Consider the following 26,832-nt stretch of genomic DNA (forward strand, 5'->3'; position numbering starts at 1 on the left):
TTTTTTCTTTGATTTTGCCCACCTGGACATGAAAAGTGCCAGGCCTGCGCAGAACACACAGCACAGTCACAGCAAAAGCTGGAAGAGCAGCCCTTCTAGAACCTTTTTAAAGCACTCTTTGGGTAACTACTACAAGCACACTTCTGGGGTACTCACTATGCCATAAATCAACGTAATTTTTTTTCTTATAGTAAAGGAGGAATTCACTACTAGCTTTAATCGTCATCATCATCATGCCATTCCTCATCATTCTTCGGAGAAGCATGGTGCCCACTACACACTTGCTAGGAATTTTGTGCCTTTTGTTGACGCTGTGGCTGACGACAGTGATGAATTATGCCTCGAGGCTTTTGAAATGGGTCGGAGCATTTGACCACCCACTCGTCACACAATGCAAATTGTGTGATGGCTTGTTGTTCCCTTTGCTGTTCTAAAATGTTTCACTACACATTTTAGTGCCATTCCTTACCCAGCATGAAGCCTAGGGTCACTTTGCAATGAAGCAACTCAGTGGTAGAACACTGAGGTGCCACGCAGAGGGCCCAGGTTCAAATCCCATTCTGTCTTGGGTATTTTTTTATTTAGTTAGTTTTTTTCTTATTTCGCTCGACAGTGGTTACGGACACTGGCGGCGGCAGACAACTACGGTGCTAAAAAACGACCCTTGTTATAATCTCATGACAGACTTAGCTGTCAAATAGTTATATCTTTATATCCAATGACGAGTGTTACATGACGCGATGCACAAAGAGTTAGCATTTGCTGCACAAGTCACATGATGGTGAGGTCCAGCGGTGAAGATACTGTAACTCGGATACATAAGGCCTGGGCAGAAGGCTTGTTTAGGCCATAAACCTTCTTTACTTTTTTTTGTTGCTGTGTTTTCACAATTATAGTAAAGCAAGCCATATAACGATGCTACGCCTGAACAGCGCATTCACTGGAAACGCCACAGAATGTCTGTCACATAGTTATCAGAGGATAAAAAAAACCTAAACGTCACACTTACCGTGACCGGCTGACTCTAACACTGTCAATGTAGCTTCTGCGCTGTACTGGGTCCTTGCAGCAGATTTCGCAATGCAGCGATAGTTTCCAGCATCAACAGCTGTAACATTAACAATCTGCAGGACTCCTGAAGAGAGCTGTGTGAACCTGAAAACATAACACATCATTTGGGATGACAGGTGGTATTTTCTGTAAGCTGAGCGATGCATATTTATATTTATTTAGCCCATGCAGCGATGTTTCAGAAAGGCACCACTGCAACTCAAGAAGACTTAACTGTGCTTTACGATCAGAAAGTAATTCTACACGCACACACAAAAGTACACAAATAAGCATGAATTTCAATCATTACCACAAAGACAAAGCAAGCAAACAGATACACATCTTTACATGCAAACATTTAGTCAGAATGCATCAAAACTACACTTACCACAAAACTTTAATAATGAGAGCAAGCTCTATATTCTCTTTATTTCCTTATTTATATAACCAAGTTATTAATTATGTTTTGTTGCTACTATATACTTGAAATTTAAGTTTTAAACCATATGCAATGGACAAAGAGATAGAGCTCACTGTGAAAGACAGCATGTGCACAGTTGTTTTTCTTCCTGTGCAAGCATAAAGAATCTGCCAGTTACATGCAATACCTACAGTCTATAGTATAGTGGAAAGTCATTGCCAAGTTTTGATTACGCACAAGTTCTCCTAATGCACCCCAACTTGGGAATACTGGTAAATTTACACAAATGCAATACATCATGCACGCCACACAAGATAAACGTGAACCTGCTGCTGCCGCTGTAACATCTGTCAGTAGTAGCATGGTCCTTTAATACTTATTTCTGGTCATGAAACTCCCGCATCACTCAATGGGAGAGCGTCATTTGCCGCCCCCACTTTCCGCGCCGTGGCGCTGGTCTAGATAGAGGGGTGAGAAAGCCGGCTCAGCCGGCTGCTTTGCTGGCCGCCATTAGCCGAGTGCTGTGCGGAGTGGTGGTGGTTGTGCGGATCACCCATAGAGTTTCCTACAATACTTACTAGAGGGAACTCTGGCGCTAGTGTCTATGGGAGCTGCAACGCACGTCGCTTCAGCGAGCATGGGAATGATGTGTAGTACACACATTTGTCTAATATTCGTACTTCTGGCCTGCTTTAGGCTCCCTGTGTGTTCGTCTGGCTTGGAGCTGTTTTTTCACTAAACAAATATTAGCAAACGTTAAGCGATTGCGCTTCACCATTTTATTTTTTTAGACTTACCTTCCAAATCGGCTCACGAAGTTCAAAAGGTTTTGTTCTTTTCTTTAAAACGAAACCGTAACCAGCAATAAACCAAGCCACAAGTACGAAGACTAGGCAAATGTGTGTACTACCCATCATTCCCATGGTCGCTGATTGATCGCAGCGCCAGAGTGCCCTCTAGTTAATTTTGAGAAACTCTATGGGATCAACCACATTTTTTGCTTTTTGGGTCCCATCGTGTAGACAGTGATGCCCAACACGTGCTGCATGCCGGACTGTCACTCAGGATACAAGGGTACTGTCGAAAATGTTTCCCTGTTCTGTTTCCCAGCCAATGCAGAACAACGCGACAGGTGGAAACGTGTGATCTTGCAACGAAAGACTGCCAGATTTTCATTAAACTCAAAGAACGCTCGTGTGTGTGAAAAACATTTCGAAAGCTAGTGACATTGTACGAGAGGACGAGTGCACAGTGAACGGAGTCATCGCTTCGCTGCCCCGAGAACGACCTAGACTGGTGGAAGACGCCGTACCAATGATTTTCCTAGGGTTACCTCCTTACTTCTCCAAACCAAAACAGCATTCGCGTGAAACGAAGCGCCCACCTCTTCATTCGCCCTCCACAGAGAGCCTCTGTTGAAGGTGATGGTATGCGTCTCCTCTTGAAAATGCAGGATCTTTTTCAACATGAAGAACCCGCTGTTAATCAGGTAAACATTTCAATAGCGCCCCCCAACGCTTCTTGTAGGGTGTTTGTGCATCGTAAACGTGCCGAACGTCGTCTCGCCTTTCGATGCTAATGACATGCATGTCTGGTCGTAAGATATAGAACAAACTTTTATTCTGGTTTTTATACTAATTTATTCTTCAAATTTCTCACTCTGGCCATCATGATATTGCAAAATATGTTTCAGATTGATACCTTGGCAGTTCTTTTTGACGACATACTGCTGTAGATTGCTGAATGCATCCAAGCATGATTCATCCGCAGTCAACAAAGAACTGCATTTCCGATTACCTCGGTGGCTGTGTAGCAAAAAAATTTGCTAAAATAAGCTGCAAGGACTGCCTCCATAAACTCACAAGCAACTCTCGAGGGCCAACTGCGTTGACTCAAATTAAGTCAAGAGGATTTTTGAAGAGCCATCGAAGAAATTATTGCGGGTTTGCAACTTGTGGAAGAACACGTGGAAATGTGCACCGTGGACAAAATAGCCTGTGCCAGTGCTAGCTGTGGAGCACATTTTGTGAGCACTATGGCAGAAATCGTGCATTTATTTATTAGGTGCAGTCTGCATTTTATTACGCCTGAGCAAAACTAACTGTTTCCTGCTGGCGGTCGTCATTTATCACGCCCGGCCAAAGGAGGTAAGAAACCAGGAGCATCAATTTTTTCAGTGCTTTTGTTGTGTCGTTCACTCTATCTCCCAACTTTCAACCACAGTTTATTTAAATCCGCATTTCATAAACTATGTGCCTGCGCTCATGGCAGTTTGGAATTCTCGACAAGTTCCAGTATTTTCAGCAATATATATATATATATATATATATATATATATATATATATATGCCGACCGATCGAAGTGGCGAGCAAAATCCCTGAAGTCAGCAAAGAGATGATCAGAGGCATTTCGCTGAGCAACGGCCTGATGAACCTGGAAAGAAATGTCATGAATTCAAGGAACCCCCTGGCATTAGGGGCGAAAAGAATCAAGAATACTGGCACCATTATTGTGATTTTTGATGGTTTAAAAGTGCCGAACTTTGTGCGTTATAGCCCAGTTTTAGCGCGGTGCTTTCCGTATCGCAAGCAGGTCGACAACTGCTACACCTGTGAAAGGCTTGGTCATCGAGCCGACGTTTGTTGAGGTCCCAACGAATGGGGTGCAAAGGATGTGGGGCTTCGAACCCGGGTGATCGCCATCAATGCACCCCAAAATGCAAGTTGTGTGGAGGTCCGCACACAACAGCAGACAAGATCTGCAGGCAACGGTACCAGATTCCTTATGTCATGAGGAGATGAAGATGGGAGAAGGCGGCAGAAGCTTCTGGAAGCAAGGACGGCGGCGGCGTGGCCTGGCACTCATCTTCACAAGAATGCAGGGGGCGCTGCCAATGCAGGCGTTCCTGTTTCAAGAGACGCCCCCACTCCAGGGGACGCTCCCGCACCGGAAACGAATCCACATCCTCGTGCACTGGGCGGTCCCTTTCCAGATGGAGCTCCCGCAACAAAACCGTATCCAGGTCCCGATCCAAATACGCTGCAGCTCCCATTATCGAGAAGGACAGGTGTCGTTCCAGATGAAGAGATCTTGGTCCCGGGATCAGCAACACCGGGGCCAGCCATGATGGGCTGACCGTGTCCGTCAAGGTGCACCGGAAAAGGTAACGTGGGGTCCGCCGCCAGAGTATCAAAGGAATAACGAGAGGCTAGCACAACTCGAACTCGAAAATAAGGAAATCAGAGGCATAATAGCTACACTTATGGTCGAGATATGCGATATTAAAAGTGAAGGAGGCCAACAGCCCGTGGAGACCGTCACGTCGTCGATTCCCTCAACGGAAATCGCTGTAGTTGAGGCATGCGAAACAGAGAGGCCTGCAAAAAAGAGAGCCACAGTTGGCGAACAGGACAAGGCCTCGTGTAGAGCTAGATTGGAGATCGCCAAATGCTGTCTTCACTCAGTGAGAGCATAAAACAGCTAGGCGAGACGGTCTCGCACATGCAGGGCAACATGCTAGCCACGGAGGAAAGGCACAATCAGCGGTTTGCCAAGTGCGCTTGTGTTGTTGTTCTCTCCTCTAGTTCGTGTTACGCACCACGCCCCACTTCTTCCACAATGAACTGTTACCAACTAGCCCAAATGGCTGTTTTGCTGCAATACACTCCAAGATAGAGTTGTTTATGGAAAACGTCTTTGCACTTGTTGTAGACCTCAGAGCAATGCCACTACCGGCAATAACTAATCTAACGACCCAGTCACCACAGCAACATAATGAATGCACAAACTAGTGCATTCATAACGTGGCAGTGGAACTGCAGGGGGTTTCTTCAAAAGAGAAACCCTCTGCAGCAATTTATTCGCTCACATTTGGAAAAACCACACGCCATAATCTTGCAAGAAACTCACACCACTGACGTCAAGCTATCCTGTTACCGCTGTGTCATAAAGAAAGAAGGAAGAGGCGTTGCGGCTCTGATAAGCAACAAGCTGACCCACGTCATCCACGCTCTTAATGTGGGTTCGTGCAAAATCGAGCACATCATAATAGATATCATCCCTGAATCTACTTATAAAGAGAAGAGAATTTTCAATCTCAATGTATACAGCAGCCCTAAGGACTTCAAACAGTGCTTCAAGCCTCTTCTATCCAAGCCCATACAGTTCACCCTACCATACTTGGGGCTATCCGTACGACACTCAAGGGGGAGGACCTGTGGATAGCAGTGTTGAACAAAGACCTAGTACCGTACGACACTCAAGGGGGAGGACCTGTGGATAGCAGTGTTGAACCAGGACCTAGTACTAGTAACAGACCCTGTGTTCCCTACCAGAAGTGGTCCTTCGTCCACTAGGGACACGACACCGGACCTCACCTTTGTCTGAAACGTGGTGGAGGTCAAGTGGTCTAACCTCGACGTGGGCTTTGGAAGCGACCACTACATCCTCACCACTGTTTTGCAAGTTGGACAGACAATACCACGTACGTTCAGAGTGACTGACTGGGACTTGTTTTGCAAAGTGAGAGAGGAGAGATCTGAGAATGAAGAGAAGCTTCACCTGGAACACTGGACGGCGCAGATAACAGACGACATCCAGGCTACCACTAAGGAACTCACCATGGAACTGCCTGTAGAAAATATGGACAGGAGACAGCCTCATCTTCTTGAAGCCAAACAGTCTCTCCTGGCTAGGTGGAAAGGGCAGCGCCTCAATCACAGGCTTCACAAGAAGATCGCAGAGGTGAACAGAAGCATTGAGGAACCCTGTAAGGTCCTCTCTAAACAACAATGGGACGATGCTTGCAATTTGGTAGTCGGGAAGATGCGCAGGGCAGGCCCTTAGAACCTCCTAAAGCACCTGTTTGATGACACCAACACCAAATCGAACCAGAGGTGCACGCACGCTGACTCGCACACTTCATGCAGCAAGGCAAGAATCCTCGGACAATCAGGTACTGGCAGAACTGATTGGGAAGTACCTGCGAATCCCTTCCGGCCCGCCACATCCAGCTCCCATTTACCGAGGGGGTGCTAACCCAGAATGGGACGCAGAATGGGACACAGAATGGGACGCAGACCCCATCAACGCCCAGCCTGCAAGACGCTGTCCTGTAGAGGTTCCAGGTAGTGATCAAGTCCCAATGAAAGCTTCGCGAGACAAACCTTTTGTTGAACAGGCTCGAACAGCGTGGGACGGCGCCACTGTGGCTGGTCTCATTTTGTCAACCTCTCGACTCTGCTATTGTCATCTCTGCGAGGCTATCGCAAAGCACCGTCAGTCCAAAAGCGTGGGAAGACGTCGAAGAAGCCGTTCTTAGGGATCGAGCGTATAGACTGCCATGTTCGAGAGAGTCCTGGAAGCCTGTAGCTGAAAGCAGCCATGGACCCCTTCTGACGTTCGGGTCAGCGGCCGTCTACTGGGAGGAGCTGAACCTTCCCTCTCCAGACTCTACCTCCTCACCCTGCAGTGCCTTCAAGGCGGGGGCCGGGTGCATCATTGTGTGGTGCGCTCGTGCTACCATTGGACCTTTTTGCCCGGCCGAGTGGTGCAATATCTGCACCCTTTCTGGTGGATGGACTATTGACACTTCATCATCTGATTTGTGGTGAGAGTGCTCACCACCTTCTTTGAACCTCCGTGTAAGGAGAAGGGCGATAAAAGCCGAAGCATTTTGTAAATAAGAGCTGAATCATGAACTGAATCTCCATGGTACATAATGCTGAATCCTTTAAATATCTGTACAGTTTCCATCTTTCAACTATCATGTAAATAAACCTTTGTTCAGTCACTACGAACGCGTCTCCTCACTGGCGAAGATCGGCTGTGCGGACGACGACTGGGAGCCAGCTACTGCAAAGAAACCCCTCGTACCTGCCATCGACCTAATACCCTTTACAATAGAGAAGAAAATATCAAGAAATATTCAAAAAAAGCAGTGTAGTTTCATGTACAACTGATTCGTTTAAACTCAACAACTGGTTTGAAGGAAGATCCTGGTTGATTTTTATGTACAAGAAACAGGGAGGCTAATTAGATTGCGAACTGAGAAGCCATAGTCATTAAGAGAGTACATGGGAATAAGAAAAAAGAAAGGCCGCGTATATCAAAACTCGGCTGCGTCATCAAATCTGCATGCGTAAAATCAAAAGCTTTTGTTTCGAAACAGAATGTGGTGGCTATATCTAGCAGCTTACAACAGTTTCATCCCATTTTTTAATTTAATCTTTAAAATCAAGGGCACAAATTATGACACCAAATAAAAAAAGGAAAAAAAAAGAACACAACTTGAGCATTCCTCTCCATCTTGTGGTGTCTCATTCTAAGCTTTTAATTTTTGGGCTTTATCCCTAACAATATCCCTCAAGAGGCACTTCGAGGCTAGTAATGCCAAGTGACCCTTATATACAAATTTGTCTATTGGCACGCGAACTTCTATTGGCTGCTTCGTGATGCCCTATAGAATAAACTGACAATTATTCCGAAAATGAAGGTTACGTGCAGCCAGAGTGCGGCTGCTCTGCAACCTCTAGCGCAAACTATGTTAACCTTTCATTCATCTAGAACCAGTCACAATGTTTGGTCTAAACCCGAAAGCGACTATGCAGGAATTGAGAAATTTAGGAACACTACGAATGCGCGTCACTTGACAGACAAACTCGGTTTAAGCATTGCCAGCAATAAAGGACTTGGGTGATTTGAAAACGCGCATCTTGGGCCACTTCGACAATACTAACAGCTGCTATGATTTGTTAGCGAGAACACGGAGAACGAAAATATCTGAAGTGTACTCAATGGGAAACGCTTCCGCGAACGCGCTACAGCCCTGCCAAGCGCGGCCGATCGATGCCCTCCTGCTCACGGTGGCAACTCTGGTGGCCAGTTGTGTCCCCTTATAAAACTTTTGCAAAAGTTTCATGACCAGAAAAAAAAAGTATTACAGGACCATGGAAGTAGTAATGCTTATTATGCTCAATGGCCAACTTTGGTCAAAATACTTTCTTCATTAAAGAAGGAGAGCAAAATGAACTAATTATTCCATAGCATTTCGAAAGATAAGGGCAAAGAAGCTGTCGCAATACTAGAGGACGATTTGTGACCTATTTTGTCAGAGAAAATAGGAGGGCTGAGAAACAGAAGACAGAAGTTTTTTTTTTTTAATATACCGTTCTCCTTGACCAACAGCCTTTTTGTTTTATAAGACTGCCAAGACTGCTACTTCTGACTTGTAACACTCCTCTCCGTAATGCCGCAAATGGCATTGAGAGTATTTAAATAAATAAATAAATGCTTACCGTTTATCATCAGGCGGCACATCCTCCAAGTTACGCTGCCAGTTGTAGAGCGCAGCTGGCACGGACATGACATGGCATGCAAACCTTGCGATGCTGCCAGTAGAAACGCTCAATGATTTAGGCTCCTCGGAGAAGCCTTTGGGCATGCCTGCAAGAAGTCCAGGAAGCGATTACTGAGCAGCAGTTCCAGTTCCCATTAATGACAAGATACCCACAATCCATCTGCATTGCTTTATCTCATAATTACCACAATTTAATTAAAAACTACAAAGGAAGGACATCGTACGCCCTCCCTGGCTCTGTTACCTGCTGCCTCCACAAGATCATGCCCAACAAGTGACACCATTTGCAAGTACGCAAAAAGGTGGTGCACTGATCACAGGAATAGAGGTGTAAAGACTGAGGACATTTCAGGAAGTCGACACAGCATTCAGTTCAAGCAGAAATGGCACTGGAAATACCAATCGCTGTTAACACCACATTCCCTCGGCCACTTTGAAACCGCAAATTTAATTAATTTTGACTGATACAGAAAATAAACGAGATGCTGTGCGGTGGTAGAAATCCAGCAAAATCACACGAGGAGACACACACCTAGCCATGATGACAATTTTTGTTTTAAAGATACGTGTTTTGTTTTTGATTTTATACAAATTAACGCCTTGCAACGAAACAAAATTTGTGTTGTCGCCTTTCTTGTCTTTGTCTTTCTAGCACTTCTATTATTGAAGAATGAATCAGTACCAACTAACTCGCCTTTCCATGTTGTTTCAAATTTACAAAATTGGCTATGGGCCTCGGCACCGAATTAGGGAGCTCGTAATCAACAGTGAGCAGCCAATTGTAAATGTGTACTTTGGTGAAGCTATATTCAAAGTGCAACTCAAAAGGCTTTAGAATATTTCGAATTACTATGCCATTCAAAATAAAATATCAAATGAAAACTAGCACTTTCTTTTATAAAACAGAGGGATCCAGCTTTTCTTTAACTTCAGCTACATTTCTCACTATGTATGCCTGTTAAAAATAGCCTCCTATGATTACGATCTGCCTCTGCAAACTTTCTGGTCAAGCGTGTTTATGACCACTAGTAATTTTTTCTAATCGACAAAGTCATAATCTAGCCTTCGACTTCATATTACTTCACAGTTTGTGGCTTGCACTGAACCGTCCTCATTAAAATGGTAGAGATTCTACATAAAATTTGCATTTTAAAGCTAAGCATATTAAGCATTTGCAGCATGTCAGAGGTAACCCATAACATTTCATAAAGCTTGTGTTCTACAGTTCCTTTCGAATAAAAATCGCTACTCCCAATTCGCAAGTGCTCTTTGAAGGGTAGCGGGGTGAATACTTGTCAGTGGTAACCCCCCCCCCCCCCCCCCCAACCTGAACACAGGGAAGGGTCGGGACCCTCCCCCTGACCCCCACATAATTTATTCCACTAATGCTGTGGCCAATCTTGGAGATGAAACATTACTTTACTTTCCTTTAGCAGTAAAACCGTCATTTGCAGGGTTTCTGCAGCACGAGGCATGTGTAGCTTGATTAATATGTAGGGTTTGACGTCCCAAAACCATCATATGATTACGAGAGATGCCGTTGTAGAGGGCCCCGAAAATTTCGACCACCTGGGGTTCTTTAACGTGCACCAAAATCTGAGAACACAAGTCTGCTGTATTTTCGCCTCCATAGATAATGCAACCGCCACAGCCGGGATATGATCTCCCACCTGCGGGTCAGCAGTTGAGTGCCTCAGCCACTAGACCACCACGGCGGGGCAATGTGTAGACCTAGCGGCATTCAGAAAAATCAGCTCACGTGCTAGTTCAACTTGAACTGGGCGGCTGAACATGGTGCCAGCCTTTGTGTGCACCATGCAAGTGTAAGTGCCATTGTCCTTGCGGCCACTCTTCTTCTTCTGGAAGGAAAACTGCTCGATGAACAGGGAACCATTCGACAGCAGAGTGTGTTCTGTGGCGCTCCAGTCCAATGGCTTTCCCTGAAAATAATAATAATAATAAATCAATACATAATAATAGCCATGTGAGAACAAAAGCTCAATCTTACAGCTCTGCATTTTTTCTGCTGCTACCCATAGATGAACTAGTATGCCTGTTATAATGTTGAAATACAATAGATACTCTGCAGACAGGTGGAATCAAAATGTGTTCCAATTTTATGTATATACTACGACATATCGGACTGGCAGTGGCTGCCATTGTAATTCTGTACATTGTTGTTCAAAAATGCATTTGCGATGGGGGGGGGGGGGGCTCTTTTTTTTTCTGCCATAATGACAACTGATTTCCATGATGCATAAACAACTTTATTCATAACAGTGGCCATCACAGTATACTGCTGCGTGCTCTGATGATTTTGGTTTTCAGGCTCATACCTTTGAAGTCGGTATAAAGTCTATGAAGAGGTGTTTTAGCTAAAATAAATTCTTGTATACTGACTACTACAAACTGCAATGATTAAAGATATGCTATATCATACATCATGCTTGATCAAGACAATTGGATCAAGTACTCAGATGTGATAATTTCTGGAACTCAAGGATTGTTCTAACAAGTCATGAATTGACAGTTTAATTCTTTGGAGTACCTCAAAGCAAAAATTGCTTCACACAAAAGGCAACCAAAGCAATCTATTCTTTTTTCAAACTTAATTTAGGTGTCATTAAGCATATGTCCACCATCATGTATAGAAGATGCCAAGCGATAACTGGTAAATATGAGTTACACTGAGTGACAAGTTTACACTGCGAGTGGAGTATGCTCCACTGCCATCTAAGGCACCTTAAAACCCAAAGTGAGCCAATGAAGCACAAGCATGACAGAGACACAAATGCATGAAAATGCACACAACACCCTTGAATTCTTGATATTTTAAAACAGTGCCCAAAAATAACAGAATATTGTTTCAGTTCATTTGTTTCTGCATAGTACAAACATACATGATCTGCTATCTATATTTTATCCCATTTTATCACTTTACCTTATCTTATCTTCTATTACCCTGAACAGCATCTTGCTGCCCTTAGCACCTGTTATGATCATTTAACAAACCACTCAAATGTGTATTCTATGTCTCGTCCAACTTCTTTTTAATTTCAATAACATATATATATAAATATATATATATATAATGCCACGTTCCATTTCCCAAGTTTTTGTTATCATCCCAAAACACCACACGATTCTCAGCGCAAACCGCGCCTGCAGTTTTCGAGAAGGTTCCGGACTGTAGTAGATCATTTTGATAAGATCACGCCCACTGTGCGAACGGTACAGATTGTTCTGGAACCTACGCCACCGCCAGCGATAACGCTAGAACATTCGATGGCAAGAGTATAAATGCCGACGCGCTTCGCCGCTTGTCAGTAGTTGATCGAAGGCCGACGCTCCATTTGCCGCTATCAGTCCGTTCACTGCTATCTGTGCGAGACTGCTGCTGTAATTGGACTTTCCGTTTACCGGGCACAGGTTCGCCCAAATAAACAGTTAAATCCCAACACGAAGTCTCCTGTCTTCGGCCACGTCACGACCCCGAGACATCTGGTGGAGGTGCTGCTTCGTTCATGTACCGGATGCCCCCGTCAAGCCGTGAACCCAGCCCACGTCGCGGAGAAGACACCGACGCCAACCAGGAGCAGCGAACAAGCCGCCGACAGCAAGGGCTACCACCGGAGTACGGGCTTCTACAAGACAAGGCGCGGAAGACCAAGGCCATGACCACGACTGCAGCGACAATGACAACCTCAGCGTCCCAACCCACGATGGTCATGCATCAACCCAGGGAACCACCAATTTTCCATGGGGTCGTCGTTCGAAGACCCGGAGTCCTGGCTAGAAACATACGACCGTGTGGCCGCCCTCAACCACTGGGACCATGACGAAAAGCTGCGTCATGTGTTCTTCTATTTGGAAGACACCACAAGGACCTGGCTCGAAAATCGGGAGTCCACACTCCGAACGTGGGATGCTTTCTGCGGCGCATTCCTGCAAACGTTCGCGAGCGTCGCTCGCAAAGAGAGGGCCGCTGCTTTATTAGAGACCCGGGTTCAGCTACCAAATGAAAATGTCGCCATTTTCATAGAAGAAATGACCCGACTATTCCGTCACGCTGACCCAGACATGCCTGAGGAGAAAAAAGTTCGTTTCCTCATGCGAGGGGTCAAACAGGAGCTCTTCGCGGGACTGATGAGAAACCCACCGAAAACCGTCCAAGAATTCGTAGCCGAAGCGACCACTATCGAGAAGACCCTGGACATGCGCACCAGACAGTATAATCGTCGCCTTACTCCAGAATGCGCTGCTGCTCAAGCCAGTAACTCCGGAGACCTGCGTGAAACGATCCGAGCGATCGTGCGGGAAGAGCTGCGCAAGCTGTTGCCTTCGGCGCAGCCTCAAGTGGATTCAATCGCCGGCATTATATATATATATATATATATATATATATATATATATATATATATATATATATATATATATATATATATATATATATATATATATTATTTTAACAATGCGCAATCATTTTCACATTGTTTGTTTTTACCCTGCCTTCCTTTATCTCTTACTTTTTTCTATGCGAGTTTTTTCCAGCATGAAAGGCTAATGGTGGAGTGAACTCACATTGTGATTCCAGGTGATGTTGTATGGAGCCAGCTCCGGCAGCACCGACACGGAACAGTCCAGCAGGAGGGGCTCACCTTTCACCGCTACCAGTTTTGCACCAGACGGGCGAGTGAAATTGATGCCCCTCGGAATGCACTGGCCCTCTGCAGGAAACAGAGAGAAAGAAAAGCGGTGAGTACAGAAGCATATTACATGGCCACCGGTCACCGAAAATACAATATTTTCCTCTCTAGGCTATTTTGTGGACAATCAAACACCATCGAGGAAATAATTGCTTACAATACCATTTTCCTGAAATTTAATTTTTTGGGGCCGAACAAACTTTAGCAAATGTCCAGCTGACCACGGGAATATCAGCATTATACGAGTCAAACACAATGACAGGCAAAAAGGGTAAAAAAAAAATCAAAAAGATGATCCCCGACCTTGCTGTACTTGCTACAGAAGAACAGCAGCTTGCATAACCACAAAACAATGCGTGCGTGCCATCTGTGTGTGTGTGTTTGTCATCTGGCAAAGGTCTTGCCACGGTCGAAACGTAAAAGAAGTGAAAAAAAAATTATCTAATTATTTAAAGTGTGCTCCTTTATTTCTTGACTATATGTGTACCGGACACCCGCAGAACTTACACACACACACACACACACACACACACACACTTTCTGTCTGCACTACCACTAAGGTAAGGTAGTGCAGACAAAAAGCACACTACCTAGGGCACGAAGGAGAACGCGTCGCATTACCGCACGCGGGAGCGGAAATCTTCACAATGTCTGGCTCGGAAAAGCGGGAGCTGCAATCGCGACGGCTCCGCCCAGACGCTACTCAGTTGCAACGGGACAGCGCACATAGAAGCAGCAACAAAGCAACGTCCGATTTCGAAGGCGGGATGATCTGGGAGCCGGCGCTAAATCCGCGACATCAGCCGCGGTGGCCTCCGGAGTAAAGCCAATCTGAGCCGTCCGGGGCCGTTGCTGCGCGCTGTGCATAAAACGGACGGCGCCTGGTGATTGCTCTAGGACACTGCTGCGGCCGCTTGTCCATCAAACGCGCTGCCCCGACATATTCGACGGTCGCCGCCCCACGGAATGGTCGTAAAAGCCGAGCGAAGACCGTGCTTTGCTCTACAGGAAATCGAAATGGGCAGGCCCAGCTCACCCGTGGCGAGTGAGAGAGAGAATAAAAATACATACTCCGCTACAATGGCGTTCCTTTCCTTGTTTTGTTCTACATCGCGACCACTGTGAAACCCGAGGAAGTGCGTAGCTCGGGAAATCCAGCGATTCCCTAGGCACTAGCACGCTCTTCGAGGCGGTGCCGCCCTCTCTTCCGCGGCGTATCGGTCGGATGTTTCCATGGCCTCGGAGATCAGCCGGCGGCGCGACGTTGCTCATCTCGGAGGCCGCGATGTTTCAGATGCGTTTTTCGCGACTCGATCACTGCGACTAATGCTTCCTTGTTTCTGACTCTTATATTACTTTATACTTAGGTCATTTGTTCTCCGCTAGTTTTGAGCACTGCTTCCGATGGAGGCGGAAATGTTGTAGGCCCGTGTGCTCAGATTTGGGTGCACGTTAAAGAACCCCAGGTGGTCTAAAATTTCCGGAGCCCTCCACTACGGCGTCTCTCATAATCATATAGTGGTTTTGGGACGTTAAACCCCACATATCAATCAATCAGTTTTGAGCACTGCTCAGCCTTCTTTTCGGTACTTCTTTCAAGTGCTGCGCACTTAAAAACACTGGCGAAAATGTAGCTATTTAGATTAGCCATACGGATACGTGTGAACCTCCTAAATTCAGAGGGATACAGCTCAGTTAGAGGGAGCTGCAGCAATCACCAAATGAACAGGCGACGCAGTTAAGTAGCATTCGTTCTATCACGTTCAATAATAATAATAATAATAATAATAATAATAATAATAATAATAATAATAATAATAATAATAATAATAGATATGTGCTATCAAGGTACGCATCTCAAGAGAAAAAAAAAACCTAACGAGTATCCTGTTGCTGCAGTAAGGCCCGCTTAGTTCGGGCGCATGCAGGGGCACGTACAGTGCAGCAGGCTTCTCCTGGTATCGCGTTCTACAGCGGTGAAGCCAGCTTTCACAAATCTTCCTTATAGGTTTGAAGCGTACGTGCCACCCACACTTGACACTTTCCAGCACGCGTATGTACAGTTTTCAAGGACGTTACAGCCTGGATTCGCGTCTCTTAAGCGTTCGCCATTACAATTTTTCAAGACAGTTCCACACCTCGCAGCAGGAAAGATGTGATCCACCGGGATGCTAACGCTAGCGGCTTTTTTCCATGGATTTCCACGATGGCAAAAGACAGCTGTGGCGTCACATGACAGTCACACTACTGTTTCATGCGTCGCTATAGTCACATTCACACAAAAAATTAAAAAAAAAGTTTGTACGTGCATGCGGCATCCGCTTTCGAGCTTTTTACAGTAGCTACGTATTACCTATTCTGTCAGTTTTGGCATATATATATATATATATATATATATATATATTGTACACGTTTGTACGCAAACACATTCGCTCATGTTCCCAGTGTCAGCAGCGCAAGACATTCCCTCATTCACCCGGTCAACTGCAGCCTTTACCATGTCCTGCACGCCCATTTGACCGTGTTGGGATTGACCTATACGGCCCGCTACCGTGCTCTGTTGGTGGCAATCGATGGGTGATTGTGGCTGCCGACAATCTGACAAGGTACGCCGAAACGGCAGCGCTACCTTCGGCTGGCGCTCGTGACGTTGCAACCTTCATCTTGCACCGGTTTGTTCTTCGTCATGGTGCACCACGGGAGCTCCTGAGTGACAGAGGACGCGTATTTTTGTCCGAAGTTCTGCAGCAGCTTCTACATTCATGCCGTACGGTACACCGCACATCAACAGCCTACCACCCTCAGACGAACGGCCTAACGGAACGTTTCAACAGAACCCTCGGAGACATGCTCGCTATGTATATTGATTCCGACCACTCCAACTGGGACGTTGTTCTTACTTTCGTGACGTACGCCTACAATACGGCGATTCAATCAACAACAGGCTTTTCTCCATTTTTTCATTTATATGGTCGTGACCCATGCAACACACTCGACACAATTCTGCCATACAATCCTGATGCCTCCGAGTTCAGCCCAGTTTCTGAAATGGCCGAACATGCCGAAGAGTGTCGTCAACTTGCACGGTCCTTCACAGCCGATAACCAAGCCCTCCAAAAAGATCGCCACGACCATGATCTGCTTCAGAATACCTTCCCCGTCGGTTCTCTCGTGTGGCTCCGACTGCCTTTCCACTCTCCTGGACTGACTCCCAAGTTTACACCGAAGTATACGGGCCCTTACCGCGTCATACAGCACCCTTCTTCTGCCACCTATGTGATTGAACCACTCAAGCCGTCCACGTCAGTCGCCTCAAGCCCTGTTACGACCCTCCTGTTCTCTCGCCACCTTGAGTAGCCCGGATGGCTCGTCTTCGTCGCCGGGGCATTGTAGTGGGGAATTCGCAAGGCAATGACTAGTGGGACCATCGCTGAGTGCGAAGCGCGAGCGGGAGCACGAGCTGTCGACGCTGGACTGCCCGAGCATTTGTTTCCGTACCGGCTGTCTACCTATTACCTGGCGTCGCTATTAAACCCCCTTACAATATATATATATATATATATATATATATATATATATATATATATATATATATATATATATGGTGTATCAGCGAGTATAAATTTGAGATAACAGCAGATATAGCTGCACACGGGTTCGACAACGTCGAGATAATTAGATATATACCGAACAAATGTGCTTAAATCATGCGGCGCTACTTGTAAACAAAGTGTGAATGCTGATAAGCAACAACGGCGAAAAACCACGTGTTACTACCTAACCACGTACATAACCAGAGCAACGGCAGTGAACGCAATATTGTTGTGCTACGCGTGAACGAGGATTTGCACAACTTGACGCGTATTAAATAAATAAAGAAAGAACAACGCCAAGCAAAATGGAAACTCGAGGTCCTTTTTCACAGCCCACTCCATCATCTTTCTCACTGGCGAATTGGCTTCTCGGACTCGCGTATCGAAGCCGTAGAAAGAGCGAGTAACGAAAAAAAAAAAAATTCAAACACGCGAGAGAACAACGAACGGGGGAGGCGCGGTAAAGCGGCAGCTCGCGTGATTGGGCGAGAGGCGTATCACGATATTATGCCTTCAGCTTCGAGCGGCGCTGCATGCACTGAATCGGTGATGCGAAGCGGCCGACATCTCGGCGATCTGCTCAATCAGTTCGACGCTGTAAGCCATCGATTTCCCGCGAGCGGCCCGACGCAGCGGGCTATAATCCCCGGAGAGGAGAAAAAGAAACATTGTATCCAACCAAGCTCCGCCGGCGGTCGTCCCGGCGCCGCACTGACTACATCCCCCCTTCTTCCCTCCTGACAGCCGGGCTGCTTGATTAGGCGCCGCCGCCAACCAAGCGTCTGTATGGCGGGGCTACACTGGCTCATAGAGAAGGCCCTGAAGGGGTTGGCATCAAACTTCTGCCTCCCTTTGAACCCCCTGCTCTCAAGATTCTTTCGGCGAACTGTCACCGCACAGGCACGGGCGAAATTGAGGACGTCGAATGCAGAAGCGGCGAGAGCGTGCGGCCGGGATGCATGCATCACATCCACACTGCCGAGGGAACTGACACAGCCCTTCCAGTATACTTTTTTTTTTCATCTTCTTAGCTCTTCCATTTTCGTGAAAGCCTACGCGCCTCGATCCTTTCACCCCACTGGACAGCAAGGCCCCTTACCCTCCCTCCCACAGGATACTCTGCGAGCTTTCACACGTGGAGCACGCCGCCGTGAGCGCCAAGTCGGGCGCTGCGCCGCGCTCCCTACCGGGCTGCAGAAATTAGGCGCCTTCTTCCTCTTCTAACCACTACCACCACCCACACAGTGCAGCAGAGTGACTGCAACAGCAGCACCGGAGGCGCAATCACTTACACGACAAACTCCCTCCCTTCCATCGTTCCCTATGTCGCGCTTCCGTATAGGAAGAGCGGATTTTCCGATTTGCAGCTCGAGGAAACAGACACGACACTTCAGTGCATGAGTCCTTGTTTCAAAAGAGGTAGTGGCAGCGCGTGTACAATGATCGTTAATGGGGAGTGTTGTTGAGGAGTGTTGATGAATTTTGGACTTCCCCCATTATAAAAAATCTTGGTACGGCCCTGGCGTTCAGAGATGACGCTTGCGAAGGGGCCGCGGCTTCCAAAACATTTCGCTTACAGTCTCCCCAACCTTGTGCAAGAAATGGGAACCTTGTCCCGCGGCAGGTTGCAGCCGCGTGTTCACGCGGGAGGCTCCAAGACGTGCTGTACTCGGAGGCAGATTTGCAGCTGCTGCGACGTGATCATAAAGGCCAGTGGCGAGCTTTGGGTTGGGCGGAGCCTACGCCTCGCGACGGTCGCCACAAGCATCGGCATGTCAACTGCCCGTACCGCTGTTTACAAACATGGAATAGGTCTATTGCGGCGAATAGGTCACCAGAAGGCAATCTTTCTACTGTTGGACCTCTTGACAGCACAAAAAAGACGAAGACGACTGAAGGAGGCACACAACACGGGCGGTAAATTTCGTCATACCTCCCTTTGTCCTGGTCTGTTTTGTGCGGTCAAGATGTCGAACAGTAATCACCAACTAGGCCAAACTCAAGTCCTCCAGATCTTTCCACCGCAGAACGAAGGATGCGCAGCGCAAATTGACCAGCTACACTTGCTTCAACGCTGAAAAACGTACCCAACCGGAGTCTATTGTATTTCGCGCTTCTTCTTGGCCGACAGGCGGCGAGCGTGGACACGAAAAGCACGAAGCCGCCGCTGCCGTTGATATGCGCCCCGTGAAAAGCTTTGATGGAAGAGCGCCCCGCGAGACGCTGTCAGGCCGTCCGGCCGAGGGGGAAAAAAGCGGAAACAAATAAAATCAGGGGGGGGGGGGGGGGGGGGGCGTTCTTCATCTGTCGACTCCCTGGTGGGTGTGTATACGTGTAAAGAGAAGATGGACACGCAACACGGTATACAGGCACGGCAAAACGAAAAATAGAGAAACGTATTTTCTTTCATATCTTGAAGCGAGCAATGAGGAGAAAGGCGAGCTCTCGCTTCCCATCCGAGCAGGATATTTCACCGCTACCACCCGGTGACTACGCGCGCCTTGCCGAACAACAATAGAGTTTTGCACCCAGCCACCTCGCTAGGTACTTCTCGCTTTCGCCCTCGTGATTTTAGCGACGAATACCCTGCAGCCCCTGCAACTAGACTTTGAAACAGAGTTTCAAAATCAGGCTATGGCTATGCAATTTGCAGGGTATTTTAAGATAACCGTGGGTTGATTGATTGATTTGTGGGGTTTAACGTCCCAAAACCACTATTTGATTATGAGAGACGCCGTAGTGGAGGGCTCCGGAGATTTCGACCACCTGGGGTTCTTTAACGTGCACCCAAATCTGAGTACACGGGCCTACAACATTTCCGCCTCCATCGGAAATGCAGCCGCCACAGCCGGGATTTGATCCCGCGACCTGCGGGTCAGCAGCCGAGTACCTTAGCCACTAGACCACCGTGGCGGGGCAATTATAACCGTGGGTTGCATTGGAGCTCAGTACTTAGATTCAAACTACGTTTAGTGTTTTATTGGTTTTTTTTTAGCTTTCTACATACGTACGTTTTTGTTGAGATCAGTTATTTACTAGATCACTGCAATTTTGCAGAAAATTGAGGCACAATGTCTTGCTAATATTTAAAAAAATACAAATGCGCTGGACAAGTGGTTCTAGGTAAATGTAAGTAACAGACTGGAGAAATGTGGCAGCTTGGGCTAGTTGGTATATGACACGCCGACAGTTTTAGCACGAGAAAAGAACGACGACACAGTTCAAGGACACGAAGGACACAGAGTGTCCTTCGTGTCCTTATTTTTTTCTGCGTCATCGTTCTGTTCTCGCGCTTAAACTATCGTCAAGACCGGAGGAATTTTGTTCGCTTATGCGCGATAGTTTCCGAAAAAAAGGTACACTAACTTTAACAAATTTGTTGCTTTGAAAAAAAATAGAACGTAGAAGTTGCGCAGGGTCAGCGTGTCCAAGAGAAATGTACAACAATTACTTTTGAAACCGGGAGTGCACAAGTGTTGATATATTTTTGAAAGGTAAATAAATCATCTACGAGTGACTGCGAAACCCAAAGTCGAAACTTTTGACGAAGGGAAGTCTCACCTCATTTTAACATTACGGATCGCCGCCTAATGTGCCGGATACAATCACGGACGAACTCAGAATCGGACTCAGAAACGGTTTTCGATTTGCGAACTGGCAATGCGCTATGTGTGCGCGCGCGTATCAGTTACTGCATCCGTCCTCGATTCCTCCCCCGCGTGCAGGGTAGCAAATCACCTGCAACCTGCTGAACCACCTCGCTTCCCCTAACACGAAGAAAACTAATCCGCTACACCACATAAATAAAAACAAGATAATGCCAAAAAGTAGAAAAAGGCAACCGACCTGTCAAGTAGAGTTGCTTTGTTCGAGTGTTTTCGCACCCGTCAGCTGAGCAAAGGATGCCAAGCTGCTGTTTCGAGCACATGTGATTTGTTTTTGTTTTTTTATCAGCGAGGCGCACTGCTTGGCCTCGCCCTCACGCCGACGATAAGTTTTTGGTGCGCAGCACAATCTCGGGGTCAGTGGTGAAACTTGACAGTAAAACCGCCAATATGCATGTTCCTGAATGTTACGTTTTCGCGCGGTTATATGCGCTCCGACACGCTGCAGTCATTTGACCTGTTCAAAAATTAAAAAAAAAACATATAGGATGTTACGTTTTCTCGTATCACGCACTCTTTGTCCGTGGTGTCTCAGTAAACGTAACAATGAGGTCCTAATATATTTTTTTATGCCCCACCGTCCCTTTGTAATGTAGATTTGACTGTGAGGTATATTGGAGCGGTCGCCACGCGCTTCTTGGTTGGTGTTGTTCGTAAACGTTTTTACCGCCAGCGCCACTTTTTCATTCTCGCTTCTCAGACGTATCAAGCATACGATCCCCGATGTCATGTAGGGACAAAACGACCAACAGGCCTGCGCGAAAGGCGCAGAAAAGTTACACCGAAAGCTGGAAAAGAGGCCTTTCAAAGGGCTTTTAAACGCTCTTGGGGTAACTACTACAAGCGCGCTTGCATGACACCCTCACTGCGCCATATATCATAATTTTTGCGCAGTAGAGAAGCCTGTCATCATTCGTCATTCTTCGGACAAGCGTGGTAAACCCTCTACACATAAGATGAGCACTTTGTTGATGCTGTGGCTGATGCTTTTTGTCGGCGCATTCAGCGACCCACTCGTTACGCAATTCACATTGTGCGTTAAAGAAAAAAAGTTGTCAACGATTCAGAGTACTTGGCACTCTATCACGGGAGAACATAAAGCCTTCCCGAGGGTCTCACACGTGACGTAAGGAATCGCGTTCACGCAATTGCTTACGCGATTTGAAGCCTGCATATATGGTATAGTTTTGCAACGGCGTTTTAAGCACTGGCTTATATTCACCTTTTCATAAACGCCTCCCTGGGCGCCGCCATAGCCCTCCTTGGGCTGTGCAAATTAGCGCATCCCCTCGAAAATGCACTCACAATGCTGCGCCCTTAGCCTTTGTACTTCCGCGCACAGCCCATCATGGCGGTGTTTTTTTTTTCTTCCTGTGAAAAGGTGTATAGCTGAGTGGTAGAATACCGGACTACCAGGCAATGCGCCCGGGTTCGAATCTCATTCCATCCTCGGTATCTTTTGTATACTTATTTCGCGCGACATTGCTCGTGGGCCCCGGCGGCAAGCGGCGCGGACAACTGTGTACGGCGCCAAAATCGGTCCTTGTTGCTGTTGTGTGATCTCCTAACAGCCTTCGCCGTAAAAGGGGAAAGAGCAGCGCCCTTTCTTCCTTCGTCCTCCCGACACCGCGATACCAGAGAAGAGCGCGGTCTTCTCGCGAGTAGGCTTCGAAATCGCCCGCCAAGGACGCCGCCGCGTAGCTCCAAGAAGCCGCAGACAAAGGAAGCGCCTCGCCGACAACGAAACCGGAGCCTGCCGCCGCGGACTTTCACACGCTTCATCCCCCCTCCCCGGAAAGCACGTGCTGTTCCGACATGATGTCAAACGCGCGTGGTATAACTTTGCAGGCGTTGTTGCCTTTCCTATTCAGCCTCGCCTGGCCACAGCTTACTTTAGCGGGCCGGGATGGAAAAGGGAGTTTCAGACCTAAATAAATTATATACTGTCTAATCACACTATTTGACGTACTGCCGGGCCACTTAGTTGCTCACGTCGCCCCCTCCCTTACCCTCTCTCATTAGAAGAACCCGACAGAAAACGAACTTCCAAGTTGACACGCAACTTGGAAAAAAAAAAAAAAAAGAATCGGCGGATTCCACGTACCATGGGTATAGACGTTATGCGAAACATGCGGATGGAAGCTGCTGTGTAGCAATTTTTTTGGTTGAGCGAAATGTTACGAAATAACGCCAAAGATACGCACGATTGTTGTACGCACAGACCTACGTTGAACAATCGCACATTTTTTTACATAACCAGCTGTTTACACAGTTGCGCGGCGATGACAAGAGCAACGTGGGTATTATCAACACCAGAAGCGGTCAGCTGACGCGTAGCGCTTGTTCTCGCGATGATGGCTGTCCTGAACACTGCTACATAAATCAACTGCAGCGGATGGTGCTTGCCGTTCTTGGAATGCAACACTGCAGGTTCCTCGTCCGCTATTATCCTTAAGAAGCTACATGGTCGCAACGTTGCACACAAAACATTGATGGCGTATGTGCGGCTAAGAATGTAATGCCGACTTAGACAGCCCCTCACGAGATATTGGATTGGGAGGGGAGGGGGGTACAGGATAGTCACGCTTGTGGGTAATCATTATAGCTCATGGCAGCACGCAACGGGAATAGGGACAACATTGCAGAAAGACAAGAGTAGACAAAAACGTGATCGCTTAACTTCAACGTGCTAGTGATGTTTAAATGATGCCTGATGCTCACTATCTTACGGCTTCCATTGGCTATTTGCTGCTATTGCAGACAAAAAGCAAACTACCTAGGGCACGAAGGAGAACGCGTCGCATTACCTCCATACATCGCAACCCTCGGTAACCATTTTTCTGTTATGCTATGCACATTTGGTTGTGTTTTTTTTTATTCTTGAATCCTTGCTGTTCGCCAAGTTAGGGGTCAGCAGCTCAGTCAAGCTGTTTTTTTTTTTTTGTAGAGTTTTCATTGGAACGATCCTCGGATTTTGCAGCTTTTACTGCGGCCCCCTGTCATCATGTACACAATGATGATGAAATAAACGTATTATTATTATTATTATTATTATTATTATTATTATTATTATTATTATCATTATTATTATTATAGCGACACCGTCTCTATTCAATCTCTAATCACAATGACAGAGTGTACTCTGTCTTTCGGCCTATCGGAGGCATGCTTTCGTGCTGGCTGCGTATACTGCTACACAGTTCTTGCCGGGTTTCGTGTAAACTGACCATCCGCAATAGTGCAATAGTGACGTTGCAGCAGTATATGCTCGGGGTCGTGGCTATATAGTGGGATGTTGGTGGAGTTCTCCCCACCAACCCTCAAAATATTTCCACGCTTTAACTTTTTCCGTCATAGTAAAATATTCACACACATTGACAGCGACCACCAGTTGTCCAAGTCTGCCGTTCTACAGACACACTAGTTCACCCCCCCCCCCCTCGAAAAAAAGAATTACTGGGTGCGTTAGAAGTGTGGCAGCTTGGGCTAGTTGGTATGGCATGACGATAGTTATAGCGCGAGAACAAAACGACGACACAGAGACAAGAAGGACACGAAAGACACGAGCGGTCGTGTCTTTCGTGTCCTTCTTGTCTCTGTGTCGTCGTTTTGTTCTCGCGCTATAACTATCGTCATACTGTGTGCGGATGTATGTGTCCGCGCGAATTTTTCAAAGGACGCACGCGCGGTCTGCGGAGAGACACGAATAGCCGTGTCGGTAAACATACAAGTAGTAGTGAACCCTTTATTAAGGCAGCTGGCGGTTTCCTAAGTGACATATAATCATGTTGTCCCTTTTCATCACTTGCCCAACGCTGCGAACGCAAGGTAAAGGCTCGCATAAGAGCAATAGGCAGGCTATAGGCACGGCCGAGCATAACAGGGCATCTACAACAGATGCACGCACCGCGGGGCTGGGCCGAAACGAACGCGACGCAGCAAGGGTGGCGGCGCTCCCGTTAACGCTCCTTACGCAATGCGACGTTCTCACCTCTCCCCCACATTGCAGCTTCAAAGGAGGGACCCCTCGCACTCACATTCCACACCGAACCTGGCGCGCGCGCTCACGGTCTGAAAAGACGCAAGAAGGCGCCGGCAGCACGTAGAGGGGGGGTGCACTCGGGGTCACCAGCACGATTCCTCCGTGCCAGAAAGGAAGTGGTGAGGGCTCCCAAGAAAGGTATTCCGCAGCGGCAGCGCGCGACAGGGGGTTCAGTGAACTACCGTCTTATTTATCGCCCGCGGCACATCTCACCCGTTGCAGGCAAGGAGGAGGGGAGGACCCCATCCTTCCTCCGTCCCACCTCTTCTTCTGCAGCCCACTCCTTACGGGGCGCGGGCCTCACTTCAGCTGTTCCCCATCTTGGCACTCCCAAGGTGCTGCAACACCGTGCACACACAGACAGCAGACCGCATGCAGACGCGCGCTCGCTTTCGACCACATGGCTTCTTCAGCAGCACAGTCGCAGGTTCGCACGTGCGTCGCCCTTACCTTTATACCGTGCCGATGCTGATCAGCACCACATGGCGCGATTCTATATATGGCGGCCGCGCACGCGGCTCCATCTATTACGCGAGGGCGCTAGCTTGGCGAGACAGGGATACGGGACTCCTGGCGGAGACAGCAGTCTCCAACTCGAGGCGACTACGAGCGTCTATCTTTTGTGGCTATAACAGTTTCTTCCTTTAAAAGAAAGCACAAACGCCACAATCAGGGGCAGCTCCAAACGAACTTCTCCAGCACTGACAGTGCAATTGTCAAAAATGGTGAGCCGTCAGGGAGGAGGAATAAAGTTTATTTGTTTAGGTGGCGCAGTCATCAGGTTGGCTCCACGTGGAAAGCGACCCATCAGCCCAGATGCGACAACTCTTTATCCTTTATGTGCCTCTTACGCGGACCACGATGGAACTGGCAAAAGCGCTTAAGGGGGCGGGGCCTTCACAGACCCACAAGAGGTTTTGTGTGGCCGAGCATTGTGCGCTGAAACTTTTTTTTTGCAGATTGGTTTGATCCACGTGTACTATAAGCACCAGTCGATGAGAGCTACAGGAAAAGAGTAAGACTGAAGGTTGCGGAGACTCGTGGCGTTCTCGTAAGTTTTTCATCGGGTGGAGCATATAGGCACATCGTTGATATTCGTAGATATGTGTGATGCCATTAAATAATGAAGTGGACTGGCGAGCAATTATAAAAAATGCTTTTTCTACCTTTTGAGCACATGATCTATAGCTTAATCTAAAGCGCCACCAGTGAGCGCGGGAATGGGGCCGCCGATCTGCCTACGGTTTTGCACCAACCGCCAAAGGGGTATTATACGCACGCATCATCACTGAGGGTTTCACATCTGAACTTTACAGGTATGTGTGCGACAGTACAGTTAATAGAGACAGTGAGAAGCAACCAGATGAGGCGATACAAGTAGCAGGCGTTCCCAGTGATAAGAAGAATGAACGAAAGCGAGAATACATGGCCTGTGTGTCCACGCGTGTGCACGTGAATAATTTTTATTTAGTTTTTTTTAATTAGGCCAAAAACAGAGAGCAACAAGTTCAGTCACGAGGAGACTTGTAGCTGAAGCTCGACGTAAAACGGTGTCTATGAATACGGCCCCCGCTGCCGGTATAAAATACAAACACACCATTGGTGGTATGTATGTTTGTGGTCTTCCGAGTTCCTTCTGGTGTCCCCGTTTGCATGCCCTGTCTGTTTTAGAATCAAGTTCCCTGCACTTCTATAAGCAAGCCACGGTTTTTGTTCTTGCGAGCTATATTTCTGTGGCCAAAATGAAACGTTTTGTCTACACGGCCTCTGGTTTGCAAATCATGCAGTCTAAAAATACTATTACAAACTGTCAACCATTTTTCCAAACGCCCAGCAATGAGCGACTAGCGCTAGTTTGTCGCAGCTGTGTAAACCGCACTAAGCAGAGTACGCAGTTTTTCTTCCCTTCCCTTCCCCTCCCTCCCTCCCTCCCTCCCTTCCTTCCTTCCTTCCTCCCTCCCTCCCTCCCTCCCTCCCTCCCTTCCTTCCTTCCTTCC

The 26,832-nt window shown here is 47.3% G+C and overlaps 1 protein-coding gene across 1 annotated transcript in view; it reads right to left on the reverse strand.

Moving 5' to 3' along the window:
• LOC119171983 (protogenin B) overlaps positions 1-26,832 on the reverse strand; it is a 251,125-nt gene that overhangs the window by 42,996 nt on the left and 181,297 nt on the right. The window contains exons 2-5 of the mRNA XM_075892781.1: positions 13,411-13,556; positions 10,589-10,769; positions 8,768-8,915; positions 1,010-1,155 (exon numbers count right to left, since the gene is read on the reverse strand). Coding sequence (XP_075748896.1) covers positions 1,010-1,155; positions 8,768-8,915; positions 10,589-10,769; positions 13,411-13,556 — 621 coding nt within the window. The remainder of the gene's footprint in view (positions 1-1,009; positions 1,156-8,767; positions 8,916-10,588; positions 10,770-13,410; positions 13,557-26,832) is intronic.

This window comes from Rhipicephalus microplus, chromosome 4 (genome assembly GCF_043290135.1).
Source record: "Rhipicephalus microplus isolate Deutch F79 chromosome 4, USDA_Rmic, whole genome shotgun sequence".
Classification (NCBI taxonomy): domain Eukaryota; kingdom Metazoa; phylum Arthropoda; class Arachnida; order Ixodida; family Ixodidae; genus Rhipicephalus; species Rhipicephalus microplus.